Source organism: Zootoca vivipara, chromosome 1 (genome assembly GCF_963506605.1).
Source record: "Zootoca vivipara chromosome 1, rZooViv1.1, whole genome shotgun sequence".
Lineage (NCBI taxonomy): Eukaryota > Metazoa > Chordata > Lepidosauria > Squamata > Lacertidae > Zootoca > Zootoca vivipara.
The window spans coordinates 72,118,025-72,138,339 of NC_083276.1; the positions used below are offsets into that span (position 1 = coordinate 72,118,025).

Below are 20,315 nucleotides of genomic sequence, written 5' to 3' on the forward strand. Positions count from 1 at the left end.
CTCAGACTCCAAGCAGCTGAAATGAAGAACACCCACACATTTCCGTGGGCTGTCTGTCAGTTCAGATTAGACCTGACAAAAGTACTGGAATAGTGAGCCACTAATCCTTGCATTATTGAACGTATATAGCAGGAACACAAAGAGTCTTTCTCAAGCGTCATGGCATAACAAAGGTTTCAGCTCTGCTTCGACACATTTTTAAGACATAGTGTTCATATAATAATTTGAAGCTGGGGGGGGGGAGAGAAACAAAAGAGCAGGGATGCTAACAAGAAGGGGACTGTAGCCTATATTTATATCAGAGTCTCATGGCATGATTTTATTCTTGAAATAAGAGGTATCAATGAAACATTGCGCTCAATCATATCTTTTGTTAGTACAGAGACTGATGGCATCTACTATACTTTTGTGATTAATGAATGACTTCTAACCAAATGTGTCTTTCAGAAAAAGTGAGTGCGCATGTGCCGTTAAGTTGTACAGCTTTCCTATCTCCTTGGTAACATCCAAGTAGTACTGCAGATACAAGTTGTGATGGATAGATTAGAAGAAAAATGATAGCTGACCGTGATGTATTCAGCTCTTTTGCCCACAGAATTGATTCCCAGAATTTGTCAAACCGATTTAGTCAAACGGTTGCTCAGCTACCTATGTTTTGCATGGCAATCCATACTGCAATATGCCAATGCCTCAAGTAGAAATAGCAGCAGCTAGAAACAACAGGGGTAAATCCAGACTCCTAAAGGGTGTCAACTGCTCAGTTGCTAACCTGGAAGCAAAACAGATGTTGAGAAAATGACAGCAGTGACAACATAATTTGAAGGCAGCTCACTTTATGGGGAGAGGATTGAGTGTGGCACCAGGCCATCACCCGTCATGCACTTTTCCAAGTTGCTTTCTAGGAAATGTAAGTTTGGGTGTGTGAAAGTATTTTGTCCAGGTGGGTAAGTGAGGCACCCACCCATGAAAGGAGCAAGTCCTTGTTACCCCAGGAGAGGCAAATAAGCATGTGAACAGCTTTGATATAACACCCTACCCTTGCTGGCGGATCTCACCCTCCAAAGTAGCTTTGGACTCCTACTAGAGGGGAACCTTCCAGGAGCTCCATGTGATAGAGAGATTGGAGGATCCTATAGAGTAGATTATATCTGCTGATAAGTACCAACTCTATGAAGGTGGCTTGGCTAGGATCTGGAACAGTCACATTGTTATCCCATGTGACAGGAACAATGGTGTGTAGTGGAATTACCACTAGGGAGCTGAGTAGGAAAGGAAGGAGAAGAAGAAGAAGAAGAAGGGGAAATGGCAGAGAAGACAGAGAAATAGCTTTTTTAAAATTAAGGAAAAGAGAATTGGGTATGGAAAAGAAAAATGTGCTAAAGAAATGTAGGAGGAGATTAAGCAAAATAGGAGCAGAGTCAGAGCTTTGTCCTGGATGAGGCAAAGAGGTAAAGTGGAGAGACAAACACAACCAGGATGTTACATAAAGGTTGATCACATGGTTCCCTGCCTCTCCTGGGCAGGAGGAATACCTAACCCAGTCATAGATGGTGCCTTCTTCAGCACCCCATCCAGAGAAACTAGGGCACGGGAAGGGACGAGGCGAGAACTGGTGGACAAACGAGCACAACAATGTTCTTGGATTGAAAATAGCTACATTATTGATTACAGATGCAGGTAGGTTTGGCTTAGGCATTGGGTGTTCTTTCTGGTTGATACTCCTTCCTGTTGGCTGGAGATTTTTAGGGTTGTGCCTCAGTTAAAGGCTACCTCAAGACGCAGGGCCGGCTCTCGGGCCACCAGGGAGCTGCCGTGCGGCTGTGCCTGCTGCAGCAGTGCTGCGCCCGGCAGACAGCTGCAGTGGGAAACGGGGCGGGGGGCGCGCCGGAGCGATCTTCGCACCACGGCACCCGGGCGCCCGATATGCTTAAGACGGCCCTGTCAAGACGTGACTAAGCTGGTCCTCTAAGCTGCCCTCTGGAAGTTCTGTGGCCCATCTGCTCTCCTATAGGCTTCAGGACAAAACTTCCACCTAGATTCCTTTATTGGAGGACCCTGAGATATTGCACCTGTTGGAGGGGAAGGGGGTGATGCACCACTTCATCCCCTTCCAGAAATAAAACTACAGGATTCAACCCGATGCCTTATCTACCAAAAGTTGTGATGAGGAAGGCAAAAAACCCAAATGGTCTAAATTTGTTTCCAGGCAAATTCCTTCCTGGACCTGAATATAGTGACCAAATGTATCCAAAGCAAGTTTATGAACACAGGATCAACAGACCCAATTACTGGGTGGGTGAGCGAGTTGATCTGCCACTGACTGCACTGCTTGAAGAGAGTGCAGCTGGCCTTTTAAGCTGCAGTGGTGAGCTAGAGAGAAACTTTGCTCCCTCTGGTCCACTGCTGATGCTCTTCCCACCCTGAAGGCTATGACTAACCCATTCAAATTATAGGTTTTGGTGGCAGGGCCGTCTCAAACAGGTCGGGCACCCTGGCGCTGAGGCACGGAGATCGCTCCGGCACCCCTGCCCTTGCAGGCCGCAGCGCGGCTTTGCCGCGAGCGCCCCCCCTGCCGGCCTGGCACCCTGCGCCACCGGGACTTTACCTAGAGTCGGGCCTGTTTGGTGGGCAAGCCCAGCATCCACCATGCCAGGACTGCTGCAAAGGAGGGAGGGATCACCCTCTCCCTCCCATGTCCTGCTGAGCTGGGCTGGACTGCAAGCACTGCCCACCCAAGGAGCAGGGATAAGCGACCATTTCTAATCAGCATTCATCCTTGCAACTGGAGCACTATAAGGGTAGAAATCATACTTCTCTAATAACATAATTAAGTGCTGGGAAAACACAGCGTCCATTACCTTTGGGAAAGTCATTTCAATCTCACAACAAACAAGTAACAAATGTATTATTCACCTTCTTCAATGTTGGGATGGGGCTTACATGTGTGCTGATGTTTTGCTCATCACGCCTTTTTAAAGCACTCCAAACCATGACTATTGAGGTAATTTACAAAGCAAACTAGCTTCATGAATGGAAGCATATTTTATTCAATCATTTCCCATGGCTCAGGCATCCACTGTGGAAACATCAATTACAACATGGGAAAAAGAGCAGAGACTCAGCATTACCTCATTCATCTCTTCTATATTGGTAATCATGACAATAATTGGAGAACGCTCCTGCCACACCATTCTCCAGAAATCACTGACAGTATTAACTATGGGTCCCTGAGTAGCAATGTACACCTTTTCTTCTCCTCTATAGCCCTGCCAACAAAGCAACAAGGGTTCATTAGTGTTGAGCTGTGCACAGACCTCAGTCCTCCAGTCTTTTACCCAAGGACAGTTAGCAAATCAAAAATAAATGTACTAGTGCACTCTTTCTTCCACCTCCCCCCACTTCACACAAGCCAAGGACAGAAGGCACAACTTCAATTTATACAAGCAGCAATGGTTGCTATGGCAATGGAAGCATTTATGCTATGCAAGAAGCATGGTTAAACCAAGCTCGATTACGCTCTTTTTGGTTTTGCTGGAGCCCATGAGCTGTGTTAGACCCTCAGGGTTTAGCAATGCCCAGGCCTTGAAATCTGAGGTCTCCTTGGAGAAGGTGCAAGGGGAGCAAGATTTCCACACCACCAACAGCCCTTCTGAACTGTTGGATCCAGACATCCCCACCAGAAGTCTCCACAGTTTCCTGACTGGCTCCCAGAACCACCCTTGATCTGCAGGGACAAAGCAGAAGAACACAGCCAGGCAGAAGCTTCAGAGCTGCTGTTGAAGTAGCTAGATAGCTGCATGAGGCTACTTTTGGGAAGAAGGAGGCAGCGGTGTCACTAGCCTTCTGGCTGCCCGGGGTGGCAAACCCGAAGGCACCCTGCCGGGGGGCAGAGAGAACATCCGTCACATGCATCACACTATGGAGCGGGTTGCTGGGCGGCAGTGCTCCAGCGCCCAGATCCAAGGATCCCAATGTTAGAGCGGCGGCGGCGGCGGCAACCCACTCTGTAGCTCCGCCTGAGCAGGAAGAAGCACAAAGTGAGCTACGGAGCGGGTTGCCGGCGCCACTGCTCTAGCATCGGAATCCTCGGATCCGGGCGCTGGAGCACCCCTGCCGGCAACCCACTCCGTAGCGCCCTTTGTGCTTCTTCCTACTCAGGCGGAGCGGCAAGGGGCGCCAGCGGAGACTGCTCCGCTTTGTGCTTCTTCCTATTCAGGTGGAGTGGCAAGGGGCGTCAGCGGAAACGCCCCTCGCCGCTCCGCCTGAGTAGGAAGAAGCACAAAGCGTGCTATGGCTTGCTGATCCATAGCACACTTTGTGCTTCTTCCTACTCAGGCGGAGGTGGAGTGGCGAGAGGCACCAGCGGCTGTGGCTGCCACTGCTCTCTGGCCCGCCCCTTGCCTCTGCCCCACCAAGAAGAAGCGAGGGGTGAGGCCAGCAACATTGGGGCCTCCACGATGGCGGTCGCGCTGCCGCCACGGTAGCGGCAGCCGTTGGTGGAGGTGGCGAGGGGGCACCGCGCTGCCCCCCGCAGAGTGGAGCCCAGGGCACCCCCCCGCCCCCTATTGCGACGCCCCTGGAAGGAGGAAGGATATGTAAGCACCTGCCCAGATCAGGGTCTGGCTCAGAGCCAGGAGTAGATGGAGCCTACAGCTCATATATAAGTTCTCTCTCTGAGTTGTGTCAACCACTACCAAATAAGCTCCAAGTTCCAGGGAACCAGGGAAATGGCCATAGGGACAGTAAAGAGGGCTGGTGTCATTCTCTGATACTGAAGTAACAACAGGTGGCATCCAAAACCATTGCAAATGTTTTTAAAGACTACAAGGTGTGTTTTGGGGGTGGGAATGGTGATCTATGGATTTTTGCAGCTATTCATGAATAACTGAAACCCAAACAAACCACTTACGCGGAAAACCCTTCAGGATTGCTTAGCTCTTACCCTGATGTAGTTGGCATTGATGTAAGAGCTCAGGGGATCATCTTGATCGTCTGAGGTAAGGCACACTCTGCTGTGAGGATCTGGAAAACCAAAGCAAGAGTCTAGAGTTATGTGCTACAATGAAACATGATACCCTTCTGTACTGAATGAACTGCACAGCTGTCCGCAACAGCAGAAAAGTAATCGGCAACAAACCCTTGGTGAGAAACACTGTGGCAATGTCAAATCATCCAAAGCTTTGATCCTAAAAATGTAGCCGTAGCCCTGGCAGCTATGAATCGGATCAAAAGCCTTGGTAAGTCTACTCTGCTTCCCTCAGGTGGCCATCCAGGTACTTCTGAGAAGACCAGGTATGACTTGAATGCACACAGAAAAACTGGTATCCAGTGGCATACTACCTCAGAAGAATGCAGATGTTCCATTTAGATATCATGGCTAGTAGCTATTGACAGATCTATCCACCATGGATTTATCTAATCCCCCCTTTAAAGCCATCTAAGGCAAAAATGCATCACTACATCTTATGGCAGCAAGCAGACCATAAGGACACACAGCAACACTGCACCAATGCTGGGGAAGCAGGCTACTTCTGCACCCATTACAATGCCTTTGTGACACTGCCTCTTTCTCCAGTTGTTTTTTTTTTAATGCTATTTATTTTCTTGCTTCTCTGCACGCAGGCCTTTTACTGGTGTCAGCCATGATGCCTTGCTACTACAGTGGGCAGGCTTGGTCCCAGTACCAGTGCAAAGGCAGAGGTGTTCCTTTGCACTACAATTCTGGAACCTTTTAGAGGATGGAGCTTGGATTTGGGCCTCTTTGAAATTGGCCCTTTTCATCCACTTAGGCTGGCACTTTTGAGACAAGAACATAAAGCAAGCAACCAGCTTCCTCAAAAGACGCCGATTCTTTTCAGGTTTTTTTTTTAAGAATTCCACAACAAATTTGTAAATCTGCAAAAGATATTTCCTACAAAAGAAATATAAATTAGCTGAATTAAAGACTATTATCATTTCTCTCAGTAACTGCAATTAACTGTAGATTTGCAGGCAACTGATCATTAAGTTAAGTGCCTGTTTACCTTTCATTTTAACTAGAGTGAACATCTGTTTTAGTCAACCTTGAATATTTCCCCTTCCTCAAAAGCAACACATTCCACTTTGCAGGCAACTTTACCAATCAAGTGATTGCCGTCCTTGAATATGAAGCTGCAATAAGAAAAGGACGTCCTGTTTAACTGAAATAGACCAAGTCCTCAGAGCCACATGCACACATACGGCTTAGAGCTGTCCATGGCCTCTCTCTGTCCTCTTCAAGACATGCATCTCACACAGGTATAGTAACAGATTGATTGGTAGGTGATTGTGTGGGACGCTGGCTTTGCAGAATAAGAAACACTGGGAGCATGGCAAGAGGAAGGCACATGCTTTGGTAACCATCACCCCTTGCTATACATACTTCCCATTTCTCTTCCTCTGTATCCTATTTCAGACTGCACATTCATTGGGACAAGAAGTTTCCCCCCCTTGCTTTTGTGAAAGTACCATGTACAGTTATAGATGCTAGCAGTGTTGACCTTCCTCTGCAAAATCTCATTCTCTCCCCAAAAAATCCGAAAGCTTGCCAAGCCCTCTCCATTACCAGCAATCTTACCAGTACGTTGGCACAAGGATTTGCTGCAGTGCTGCCCAAGTTCCAATGAAATCATTACAAACCCCTCAAACCACCCTTGTGTATGCCTAACTAAACAAAATGAAAATCAGGCATCCTCCTCACTATTCCTCAATCTGTATATACTGAGGGAGAAACGAGAAAAACAAAACCACAAAATAATAAAAATGAACTGACTATATTGTGTCAGTTATGTGGGGGGGGGGGTTTCATACCAAACACCAGGGAGGCTTCCGGCTTCCAGTTTCTATATAATTCAGAAGGTCTTTAGAAGTTGCAAATAAATAAGCAGGTTGCAGAGCTGACTCTGTTGTATGAAAATGGGTAAAAGCAAACAGCACACAGACCAGTTGTTTGCATATAGAAGACACACACAGTTCAGTTCAATTCAATTGTCTCTAGTTTAAGGGTTTCTGACAGCAGAGCTGGGAACAATCTTTGTGTAAGACCTTGAAAAGCAGCTGCTAGTAAGAGGAGGCAATGCAAGGTTAGACTAAAGCTCAGTGGCAGAGCAAATGCTTTGCACACAGTATGTCCCTGGTTCAATCCTTGGTGTCCCTTGGTAGGGCTACGAAAAGACTCCTGTTTGAAACCCTGTGGAGCCACTGTCAGTCAGTGCGGAAAATGCTGAGCTAGCTGGACCCGTAGGCCTGAGGTGATATAAGGCGGCTTCCCAAGTAAATAGACCAATGGTATAAGAAAGTACTTTGTGGGAGATCCTTGTTATTCACTGGTTCTGCCTGGCCAATTGGAAACTACATTTACTTGTTGATGTGGCCACTTCAGAGATACAGCTGGCTTTTGTCAGAGGTCTCACTTACCCCCTGCTGCACACCAAGAGAATCCATGAATGAAAGCAGCATAAAAATATCAAGCACAAGGATAGCAAAGCTTATTCCATCGTCTTTCAAGTGTTTTTAAAAAGCTCACAATCATGTGCAATTTCACACACTTCAATATCACACAGTACAATAAACTTCAGCTTGACGAACAGCTGTAACGTGGTTATGGTGCTTACTTGGGAGAATTGTTTTGTAGCGATTCTTTCGGACCAAACCTGGAATATCATATTCCTTTGGATCAACAAAGTTCATCGGAATTTCCTGTTGAAAGATACACAATATGAGCCATTAACAGATTCTGAAGGGACAGGAAGAAGCAGAATTCTGTTGTTTTCCTTTGAATATGAAGTAGTGGCAGCAATGAAATTAGCTCAAAGATGTGATGTGACATTTCTAGTTATTTTTTACACTCCAAAATCAGATTCCTGGATTCCTGGGGGAGAGCCTCTTTTAAAAAATGAATATTAAAATGCTTCTGAAAATACTCACTAAGGAACACACAGTTAAGAGTTACTTTTAGCACTTAGGAGAATGTTATGGGCTCTGTTGTGACCAAAGGCTTATGCACCAATATTGCAGAGGGTGAAGGTGCTTAAATACACTGAAGCCAACTGCTCAACTATGTGTAGGATTGAAGCCATAGCATTCCCTTAGATATGGAAGCAGTAGATGAGCTGCAGCACAGAAAAGGCTCTTCCTGGGCAGGTAGAGTGACTTCTCATGTAATTTATTTTAATATAGGTCAGTACTTTGCACTTGCTAGACTGTAATTCTTGTCCATTTGTGCAGAACCCATTGCTGACATTGGCCTGGTTCACACGTAAGGCTAAGTCAATCTATAGCTAAGCATGAATGGGCAAGCCACCCCCAAACAAACCACAAGTGGTAAGCCAAGAACATACCTTAAATATAGCTTGTTGCTTGTTTGGAGTGAAACAAACCACAAGCCTGGAGAAAGTGGGCAGAGAAAACTTTTTCTCCCTCTCTCATAACACTAGACCTTGGGAAGATCAATGAAGCTGAATGTTGGTGGGCATTCATGCAGCACATGGTTAAACTATGGAACTAGTTTCCACAGGAGGCAGCAATGGTCCCCCACTTGGATGGCTTTAAAAGAGGATTAGACAAATTCATGGATGAGAGGGCCATCAGTGGCCAACTAGCCATGATGGCTATGATCCATGATCCATGGCTGGAGGCAGCAATGCTTCTGAATACCAGTTGCTTGAATCCTGATTGTGGGTTTCTCACCGCCATCTGTGAGAACAGGATGCTGGACTAGATGAGCCATTTACTTGATTCTTACAAACCCAGATTATCACGATACTCACAAAAAACTCTGTCTGGAGTACAAAAGAATCTAATGCTTTCTGGTGCAGCTCCTCCTCAGTGAGAACGTTTGATGCTGTCTGGAGGTATTCTCGAGCTGACTCTTCCTTTGGGGACATAATATAGCCAAACCCTTGCTCAGAACAGCCTGGAGTGCACATGTCCAATGTGAGTGAAACATTTGAACCCCTCCTGTGCAAGACATAACACACATTTGTTGATGATTGTGAAATAAGTCAGGACAGACTGCCTACTTTCCTTGTTTACTTTGGGCAACACACACAAACATGTTGTTCCCCAAGCCCAATCTATCTAAAGATACCTGATACCATGAGTTTAAACCATGCATTATAATATTCTCCAAGCTGGAGAATGCTGAAATAATATATAGTTCAGGGAATTGCACCAGCAGTTCAAAAATACATACATATATATATAATACAGAATACAAAAAAATAAAAATACAAACAAAATTATTAGCTTAAAAAGAATAACTTGATTTATTGTTGTCAGCCTTATCATAACAATATTGATGATGTTCCCTTGATTAGCTACCATCAGTTATCAATGTTATCACCAACATAATTTACATCAACATTTTGTCCAAGGGCCTAACCAGATCCACAGTTAGGATTTCCTTTCAGTTTTTGCTTTCCTATAGAATAGCACTATGACTTCTGCTTTGAAGATGGGGACTTGGCACTTGGAGAAATGGGTCAAACCCTCACTACCCATGTCCTTTCTCAGATATAAACCCATCTACTTCCAGGGGTGGTGGTGGTAGTAAGGAGGAGACAGAAACAATATCTGCACTTGTCTTTCCACATACCCACGGAGCTAATAGTAGCTTTCCAGAAGGCAGGGGGCGGGGATTAATGTCGGTGAGGAAAGATGCCCAGAGCATCTCCATTCTTCAAACATTTGGGACTAATAATCAAAGCAAAAAAATGTATATGATCCTAATGACTGATATATCTGGTTAGGTCTTTAGCCACGATGGTGAATAAACTCAGTGTATGACTAACTGATCACTGTCATTCAAGAGTTACATTTTTGTTCTAAAATTCAACATTTTCAAAAGATTCTCTCATATAACTTTATCCCTAACAGGGAGGGCACTGAAAACATCTGGAGGGCAGGTGCTGGCTACTCCTGCCCTAGATCAGCCACAGATGCCTATAAGAGCACATATGAAGCAACTATGGAGTCCAGTTCTCTTGCTCTGAATGAAAACAAACTCTGCCCACTAATCAGGTTCCTATTGGGCTAATGCACTCAGAATGCCTACACCTCCACCTTTCTGGACCCATGCTCTTTGCATTTCTTTACCTTTCTTGCAGTCCCACAGATTTAACCGTTAGGGTTGCTGGATCTGTGTCTACTTTCATATCCATCACACAGTCAAATACTGGTGTCTCTGGCACGGGGTCCAGATCGAGGAATTCATCTTCAGTTTTGTCCTCTGTCCACTCGGAATAGGTGAATGAAGGCTGGCGGCTTACAGACTGTCGCCTGTCCTCTTGGGGGGGAAATGGGGGATCTGGAGGTGTCTTCAGCAGATACCAAATCTATGGGAAAATATACAGCATCTGGACCTTTCTGCATGTTTGAAAAAGGACTTTCCTTTTTAGTGATCAATGGGTCTATTATCCCTCTTCATAATAAAACTGCACTAAAGCAAGCTGGAAAATGCTACACAATCAACTCTTTCTTGCAAGTGTCACAAGAGGACTGTCCATTCTATGTTTGCAGTGAGGCAAAGGGCTTTATGGAACCTGCTAGGCATTGCCACTGACTATAGCAGAGCCGTTCCGTGCATGGAAAGTCTGTGTCAATGCCAAATGTGAAATCACTTGCTCCTTTGTGTAGTGATCAACTGTGAATGAGTGCACAAAAATCACATGTAAGCCTAGGTCACAGGCTGTGACTACTCTAGAATCATGGAGAAATATGATAATTCCCACCCCACCCCACCCCCTGTCCCAGAAAGGGGAAGGCTGTTTGAAAGAGCAATCACTGCCTGCTCACAGTCTGCATACTCAGAGCTGGCTTGCCCATGAGGTGGCTGATTCAAGTGGCACCCCCCCAAGGGGTGGCACGCTGTTTCACCACCCAGCTTTGCTGCTAGTCTCCCTGGCTTCTAGAAGGAGAGCAGGTCTAGTGGCAAAGCTTTGCAGAGCACCTCCCCTTTTGGCAAGACAGAGAAATGGGATGGCACTCTGCCACCCAACTTTGCTGCTGGGCAGGAGGGAGAGATCTCCCTCCGCCCAGTGGCGTGGCGGACCTTTGCACTGTTTTACCACAGGTGAGCGAAAGAGGAAAAAGCTGTGCTCACACACCTAGCAAAGCAATGCTACAGTCAAACCATTTTTAACTCTCCAATGAAGTATTGCTGTCTTTAGCCAGGAACTCAATTCATTTTAAAAAGATACTACATAGGTCTCTTGCAAATACTGTAGAAGAGAGTTATTTTATAAGTTCCTTGTTCACAGTCATTCAAATAATCTTAAAAAGAGGGGAACCAGTCAATACAGCTCAGGAGCCTGAAAAGAGCTCATAGATTAACATCATTATCCTGATCTGAAGCTAAACGTGGAGCAGGGAACCAGGTATACAGAAAGGCAGAGTGTGACACAAGTCCCAAACTAAAATGACTATTGGGCGACAACAAATGTTTAGAAAATCACCTTTCTTGAAAATTCAGAAAATCTGACATGTAAGGAAGGGTTCTACTCAATTCATAGCATTATACTTTATTTAGAACACATATTATAACCAGAACTGGCTACCCCGTTCTCAAATTAAGTCACTAAGTTTGAAATGGACACACACGCACACTGGCATTTTTCAAATATCTCAACATCTCTGAGAGAAGAGAAGAGAAGAAGAACAACTGTTCACAGAGAACAGAACAAGGATCAATGAGGCAGGTTCAGGTTGAAATGTAATTTCCGAGCTACTAGAGCAAGTCAGCAATGAAATAAGAGCTTAAGGACGCAAATCCAATCTACCCCTTTGGGGGCTGTCAAGGAAGGTTAAAAGAAGCCTCCGTTTATAGGGGCCTCACCTAGAGTTAGGATGTCCTGTGATGGAGGGCAGGGTGTTGGCACAGTCAGTCTGCTTGGTCTCTATGACTGTGCAAATAGTGTTTCCAGAAAACTGCATTAAATCTAATTCAGATATTAAGCTGTTAAATACACAAACCAACTTAATTTAATAATCTGTGAGGATAAGGCTCAAGGCTGTTTTTATTCAATGCAGAATATCCACAATTTAACAGCTTGCTCAAAGGGCTCCACTGTTTAAAACAGTGTGCTGCCTCCAATCTCTAGCAAAGTGCCAGGACTTCAACCTCTCCTTGTCCTCTAAGGAAGTATCCAAACCAACAGGGATTTTTTTCTTATGTGATCTGCTAAAGAGAATGACACAAGTGCTTTTCAGTTCATACATCATTACATGTTCTGCCACCATTTGCTTTCTACTCCCTTCTATTTATGTAAAATTATTTTTTCATAACATATATGTATATTTTTTCAAATACTTCATCTCAGAGAAGTTTCGACTGTCCCTTTTCCTGGTCACTTTCATTTACTGCCTTCATTTTTAGAGCTTTTATTCTTTTTCATTATTTGTGTGAATTTGTGCCAGTGTACTTCTGAGTCCATTTACCAAGACACCTTGTTAATTTTGACCTGATTTCTTCTTCTAGCAGAGGTTAAAACTGGGCTGTTTCACACAATGTGTCAAAAACTATAATTGATATTGTTGAGCTGCAACAGAAAAGTGAAGAGAAATAAAATGTGATAGGAGTGTTACTCTGGCAGTACCCAAAGGTGTGATCTATTCTACAAACGTGTATCAGTTTTCTAGCAGTGGCATTCTCAAATAACCATGGGAAGTGTAGTTTGGTGAGGTAAACTTTGTGATTCTTCCTTTCTCAGCAATTATAAATCCAAGAGTTCTCTAGGATGGAATATATTACTGTTAAACTGGTTTAAGTCTGCAGTGTAAATATATCCTAACTCTGTGAAAAGGGGAAATCTGTACTACATGCTAAATGATGTGATAACCAACGCAAAAATAATACTGTTGCATCGTCACATCAGTACTCAGGTTTATTGTGAACAAGAAGTCTGAGAAGTACTTAAGTCTTGTGGATCTGTATGACAATGGTATTTAACCAGCATTTGCTATAATAAACATGTAAAACATGAAGTGGACATAGACCAGGAAGTTGTAGCAAATCACTAGCCTTGGTCCAGAACATTTCGTTACTTCCTAGCCAGTGTGGTGTAGTGGTTAAGAGTGGTAGACTCCAAATCTGGTGAACCAGGTTCGGGTCTCCGCTCCTCCACATGCAGCTGCTGGGTGACCTTGGGCTAGTCACACTTCTTTGGAGTCTCTCAGCTCCACCCACCTCACAGAGTGTTTGTTGTGGGGGAGGAAGCGAAAGGAGAATTTTAGCCACTTTGAGTAGTGATAAAGCAGGATATCAAATCCAAACTCTTCTTATTCTTCCTAAACACTGTTTTACACATATGTATTACCCTTTTTTTTCTTCAGTAGCACCTTAAAGACCTTTTTTTCTGGCCAAGTTGTAAGAATTTTTGACCAGTCAAAGGAAATATACTTCTCACATTTTCTGTATCTCACAAGATACCAAGAGAATTTTTGTTATTTGAAATAAAACCAAAATTAACAAGTGTGACATATTACTGTAGACATATTACTGTACTGTAGTGAGTGCTCACAAAAAATGTAGTATTTCTTTAGCCCTTAACATGTGTACTACTGTTTAGGGCTACAGTTTGCCTTGAAGCAAATGACTGATTCAACAGGAGGGAAGTGTTCAGGAAAGACGAAAGAACAAAGGACACCTTCCTCACTCCCCACTCTTGAACCTGCCATAAAGCACTAAAGAATTCAAAGTCGGGCTGCCTGTCAAGGGCACTACTGCTACATAGTGAGGTGGGGGAACAGGGAAAGTTTATGGAGAGAGGGAAAGGGAATTTACATTTCATAGCACTGTTGACAGGGGGAGTTGAAAAAATAAATAAAATAACAAGTCCTGCATTTATTTGACTGTCCCTATCCCTTTCCAGGATACAGTCAAACCTCAGTTGTTGAACGCAATCCGTTCCGGAAGCCCATTCGGCTTCCGAAATGTTCAACCGAGGCTCGGCTTCTAATTGGTTGCAAGAGCGTCTCCACTCACGCGGAAGCCGCGTTGGACGTTCCAAAAAGTTTGAAAACCAGAGAATTTACTTCCAGGTTTTCAGCGTTCGGGAGCTGAAACGTTCCAAAACGGAGCCGTTCAGGAACCAAGATTTGACTGTACTATAATTTTTGGTGCTTAAGAAGGCAAATTCACACCTACCTATTACCTTTCTCTCTCTCCCTCTCTCTCACACACCTGCTCTCAACATCCCATAAATTAAACATAAGTCCTTGTTGCCCTAAGGGACCCAGGTGGCGCTGTGGTTAAACCACTGAGCCTAGGGCTTGCTGATCAGAAGGTCGGCGGTTCGAATCCCTGTGACGGGGTGAGCTCCCGTTGCTTGGTCCCAGCTCCTGCCAACCTAGCAGTTTGAAAGCACGTCAAAAATGGAAGTAGATAAATAGGAACCGCTACAGCGGGAAGGTAAACGGCGTTTCCATGTGCTGCTCTGGTTTGCCAGAAGTGGCTTTGTCATGCTGGCCACATGACCTGGAAGCTATACGCCGGCTCCCTCGGCCAATAATGCGAGATGAGCGCACAACCCCAGAGTCGGTCACGACTGGACCTAATGGTCAGGGGTCCCTTTACCTTTACCTTTACCTTGTTGCCCTACTCCCCCCCCCTTTCTTGGTTAAAATGTTGTTTGTTTCAAATTATGAACTTATACAGATTCCCCAGTATGTCAAACCTGGATTCTTATTCATCAATTGATGGTGATCTCAGATATGTCCTACCATGGGATCACTTCAGTAATCCATCCCCACTCTGTGGCTTTTGCCAACTAAGCTAACCGAGGGAACAGATGTAACATAAATTAATTTACAGCAACGTATTAACATTGTTGCACACCTATAATAATCTCGACTACTTTGTTTCTTTGTTGCTGTGCTTAATTGACTCTGACAGCAAGAAACACAGTTTGGGGAAACTGCAGAAAATTCAGTAGGAGCGATCATAACAAAAACATCACACTGTGCTTACGGTATTCTGATTTGGCTTGTTTCAGGCTTGGAGTGGCTCATTGTACAAGTTCTGGTGATTTTATACAGTTCAGTGTCAATTTAGAAGTCTGTCTTTTGCACTTTAATGTGCACTATTACGCCACTCTCTGAAAGCTTTTTATTTGATCTCACAATGCATCTTGCAAAGCAAAGCCTGAGCAAAAAGCTAATGCAATTGAACAGCAAAGCTAATCTCACTACCCACATCAGTATTCTTATTCACAGAGGTATTAACATTAATTACCATCCTTAGTGAGTGGTTTTTAAATACACTTCCTGCCAAGTTACCAGAGAAAATCCTGCAATTGTCCCATGTCCCAGAATGAGCCTAACAACAATATATATGTAACAATGTTTATGTGCTCAAACCATGTGCATGTGAATTGCTAATGTTTATTAGGGCATTAGAAACTGTTTCTCATGAAATGCACCAGCATGACACTATGAGGGAACTTGGAAGGTATCAATTTGTTTAGCAAATTCTTTAATCGGAATTGAATAAATTCAAGACGTTAGCTTACCAATATTCCTAAGAGCAGCAGGCCAAAGGAAACCAAAAACAGCAGGAAGCAAGGCACTATGATACCCCCATCTCTTTTCGGATCCTACAAAACAACACAAACCTATACAGGTTAATTGGGGGTATTTAAAGGTCCAAATGTTCCTAGCACTGCTGTTCAATTACCTATCCAGATAATCCCTTTTAAAAATCCGTGGCCAGAAATCAAGAGCCTTCATTATATGCAAACACCTCAAATTCAAAGCAAATGTTGTAACTCAAACTCAGACCACCCCCATTCCAAATTTTCCAATTGCTATCATCAAACAGGACAGAAATGCCGACTCTACTATCTCTTACATAAAATTGATCCCTAGAACTGGAGTGATTGATCCACTGATCCAAATGTCTCTGAACTGTTTCCTTCTGCTTGGTGCTTCTTTTGTGGTGTAGTGTGAGGATCAATCAGACTTGAAACTACTTCCTAGCACATGACATCATAACTCAAGCACAAAACTAGGGAAGACACTGAAGGTCACTGATCAGACCATCTGCCTTTAAAGAAAAATAAAACAGCTTGGAGGAGCAGATTGGAATGGGACTGGTGGGGTTTCTCTGAAACCATTTGTCCCATTGACAGTATTAAGGGGGCAATTTACAACAGGAAAGGGATCCATGAAGAAAGGATTGCCCCCTCTCTTATTGTCAGAGTTCCAACCAAATCTGAGAGTCCCCATTTCTGTTCTTAAATTATTTTAAGGAGATGGGAGATCTGATCCCATATCTCCAAGGTCCCACATTAAGAAAATACACTGCTCTGTCTGTGGAAGCAATTCCACACATGAGGGTTGGGCTTTGGTGTCAATGATATGTGGGTGATGACACCAAGCTTTATTTCTCATTTCCATTTGCAAATCTCAGGGAGGCTGTAGAACTCCTGAACAGGTGTCTGGGGGTGACTTTAGAATTAAGCTGAAGTCTAATACAGACAATGCTATGGGTGGGATGGCTGGCTGATCTGGGTGGACTGGTGTGACCAGTGCTAGATGGGACCAGTGTTGAAGCTCAGGTGTCCTCCTAGACACCATGCTGTTTGTGTCAACACTGGTAGTGTCTGTAGCTAGGAGTGCATTTTAGCAGCTCAAGCTGGTACACCAACTACAATCCTATCTTGAAAGATTGGACGTTGCCGAAGTAAATCAATGCTTTAGTCACATTCAGGTTAGGCTACTGTGATGCACTTTATGAGAGGCTGCCCTTGAAGATGGTCTAGAAACTCCAGCTGAGGTAGAATACTGCTGCTCTGCTGGTGGTGGGGGCAAGGTTATAAGAGAATGCAACACCAGTTCTGTAACAGCTGAGCTGGTTATCAGTGCATTTCTCAGCTCAGTTCTAAGTGCTTTGGAACCAACTTATTTGGAAGTCCACTTTCAGCCATACAAGGCTGCCAGGCATTGAGATATGCATCAGAAGCCTTTATGTCTGCTCACATGTGAAGAAAAGGCTTTTTTGTGGTGGACTCCAGACTGTGAACAGAGGGGCTGTGAAATCTATTCACCAACTCAGCTGCAGTGAGCTAGCTCCACAGCTGCACATTGAGCTGTTGCCACCTCAGCATCTAGCTGGGAAGTACCTGTCCATTCTGGCTGCCGGCTTTTCCCAGAGCTGGCTCCATGGAGCTGTTACCTGGCTGAAGAGGGACAGCAGTGGCTGCCACCCACCCTTCACAATGGCTTTGGGGGCTGAAATGTTATATATAAGAGTTTTCGCTTTTTCTCTGAAGGCATTGTGAGGTTTTTTGTTTTTTGTTTTAACTCAGGTGGTGAATACAGCAAGACACGTTAGTTTCCTGAGTTCAACAGTGGCACTGAGCCAAGGAAGTGGGAGAGCTTAATTCTCCTCCCCTTCATTCTCCTTGTCATCCATGGAGGTCTCTGTTACGTTGAAAGTGGTGGGGAGGGGTGCCCTGAAGGAGGGAGGGAATTGAATTGTGGTGCCCTCTATGGTCAATCCAACTTTCTCAAAGGGGCAGTTCGCCCTCACTTGTGGGAGTGACACTTAGGTCAGAGGAAACTAGTCAGAGGGCACAGATCCTCCCCCAACCTCCCAAGGGAAAACTAAAGCAAGAGATGGCAGAGAGGAAGATGGGAAAGGGAGGGTAATAATGGGCAAGTCTAGAGTGCACAAATAAATAAATAAATAAATAAATAAATGAATGAATGGTTGGCCCAGCCATTATGGATGGCTTCCAACAGAATATGTACACAAAAACACAACAGAACATCACACATTAAAAGATTCCTGATACAGGATCTCTTCAGATGTCTATGGAAGGTCGTATAATCATTTATCTCTTTGACACCTGATGAAAGATGGTTGGGAGCCACTATGTTCTGCATTAAAGGATAGAGATATCACTGAACATACCTTTTCGGAATCTGTAACCAATTGTCCAGGTGAAGTAAGGAAATCGGACAATATCTCAAAAACCTCCAGAAACTCTGGGATTGTTTCACAGCCACCATACCAAAACATAAGGGAGATAACCTGTGCAGTCAATCAAATAATTCATCATGAGCTTTCATCATCAGGAAAGTGAAATTTTCATTTTAATTTCAAGCCTGCATAACCAATTGATCTTCATTTGTTCGTTTGTTTAAAGTTCAAATAAAGATAAAATACAAAAAAATTGTTTTTGTATCAGCCAGGCATTTTTGCAGGCTGCATACATTAACTGGAATAAAAAGACGAACAGATTATTACCTGGTTGTAACATGGCACAGCTTTTGACATAATTTCAGCTATATCAGCATTTATGATGTGGGAAATCTGGCCCCTAAAATGTATGAATCTAAAAAAAACAAAAGCAATGTTGTCCTTTTCTCTTTTTTTCAAAAAGTGATCTCCATCTGAGTTAAATCTGAATCCTTACCAATATCTGTGACAGGGCGAACAGATAGGCAATTCCTCCACTCCTCCAAGCCACCCAGCTATGCTTTGGAGTCCTTCTCACAGAGCCTTTCTGAGATTGTTCTGTGTTGCTCTGCAGTTCCTGCTGCTCATCAGCTCCATTTGGTGGTTCCATCACAGCTGGCTTTGAAAGACCTTCAAGTGCGCAAATGAAACCAGTCAGGAAATAAAACAGCAATATAAGCGTTTCGCTCTTGCTTGGGCTGCAGGGGTTACATATGCAGATGGACGGAAAAAGCTGTCAGATACCAGCCAGCAACCAGAGTTAGTAACTGCAGCTGGAGACATGAACACCACACTAATCCATGCTACCTTCATAGCAGAAATGTAGTGTGGGTGGCTATATAATGACCCATTCCCCCTCCCCACCAGCAACAGAATCAGGGTTTTGCTGTTCATTAATAAGCTGTGATTTAACTCTTTTCCTACATTGCAATTTATTACATTTACAGTATGTACTTCAGTTTTCAGTTCTTTCCTTTGGGGCTATGTGATATCATATGCCTTGCTTTACACCAGGCATCCCCAAACTGCGGCCCTCCAGATGTTTTGGCCTACAACTCCCATGATCCCTAGCTAAGAGGACCAAGTGGTCAGGGATGATGGGAATTGTAGTCCAAAACATCTGGAGGGCTGCAGTTTGGGGATGCCTGCTTTACACCTTTACATATACTTGTTACAATCATAGCTGCCAAGTTATCCCTTTTTTTAAAAGGGATTTTCCCTTATGCTGAATAGGCTTCCTCGCGAGAAAAGGGAAAACTTGGCAGCTATGGTTACAATAATAAACTGAACTAGCCATTTCGAAGCACTCACTCAGAACCAATAAAAGGGCTTCTGGACCAAATGTGATTGTGCAGTACTACACTAATAAATCACACCGTGTGTGTCTAAAGGGCACCATGGAATTTTACACTACCTCCTCAATGAAGCGTCCAAAACAGATGTAGCATGTTCATACTCCAGGTTCCCAGGCATCCTATATGGGGTGTAAGTTCCATTTAATTCAGCTGAATGTAGGGTAAATATGTACATAGGATTTGGCAGTAAATCCTGCAAGTCCAGACACTGTTCATTCTATTATTTTCCCCTGAATGATCAAAGATCTATAATTCTCAGTGACAGCTGTTTCAAAACTATATTTATTGGCTGTATTATTATTATTTTTACATCCCACTGTTCATCCAAGGAGCTGAAGGTTGTGTGCAAGGTTCTCCCATCTCTCATTAGCTTGTGGTGTAGGGGCTGGTCCAAGGTCACCCAGCAGGCTTCACAGCCAAGTGGGGATTTGAACTCTGGTCTCCCTGGTTCTAGAGCAGGACTCGAACTACAACACCACACTGACTCTTACTACTCTGTTCTGCTCAAAACAAGCTGCCATAGCTGAAGCATGTGAGAGTTGGTTGTAGAATAGGGCTGTAACTGATAAAATAGGAATCTGATTTATTATGAAAATACTCTTCAAACAGAGTGCTTGAAACAGAAACATAGCTTTCCTTCTCTCCTCTGTTGGCCTCCAAATAAAACCACAGATAAACTGCTTAAGAATCCTCCTCTGAGATGGTGAGCAACAACCGCTTCCTCCTGACCCCTCTCCTACCTGGTCCCACCCACAAAATGGCCTATTGTAATCTATGGACAAGCTGAAGAGTAGCTGTGCGCCAAAACGTCTGAGGAGATTGCTTGACTTTACAGTCATTGCTGAGTCACCAATCCTCTCCACATTAATTTTCACATTGCTCCCACTCAGTCCACCTGCCATTTCATATGGAACGAGGGATGGAGGGAACGAAGCAATGTTCTCTTTTCCCATGCAGAGTGCCATTTTCTCCAGTGGGTTCTG

At 44.1% G+C, this 20,315-nt stretch overlaps 1 protein-coding gene across 1 annotated transcript in view; it reads right to left on the minus strand.

Moving 5' to 3' along the window:
* Positions 1 to 20,315, minus strand: part of PTPN5 (protein tyrosine phosphatase non-receptor type 5) — a 98,826-nt gene that overhangs the window by 13,953 nt on the left and 64,558 nt on the right. Inside the window, exons 4-11 of the mRNA XM_060274353.1 lie at positions 18,435 to 18,607; positions 17,930 to 18,049; positions 15,525 to 15,608; positions 10,114 to 10,352; positions 8,787 to 8,976; positions 7,632 to 7,716; positions 4,943 to 5,022; positions 3,129 to 3,266 (exon numbers count right to left, since the gene is read on the minus strand). Coding sequence (XP_060130336.1) covers positions 3,129 to 3,266; positions 4,943 to 5,022; positions 7,632 to 7,716; positions 8,787 to 8,976; positions 10,114 to 10,352; positions 15,525 to 15,608; positions 17,930 to 18,049; positions 18,435 to 18,607 — 1,109 coding nt within the window. The remainder of the gene's footprint in view (positions 1 to 3,128; positions 3,267 to 4,942; positions 5,023 to 7,631; positions 7,717 to 8,786; positions 8,977 to 10,113; positions 10,353 to 15,524; positions 15,609 to 17,929; positions 18,050 to 18,434; positions 18,608 to 20,315) is intronic.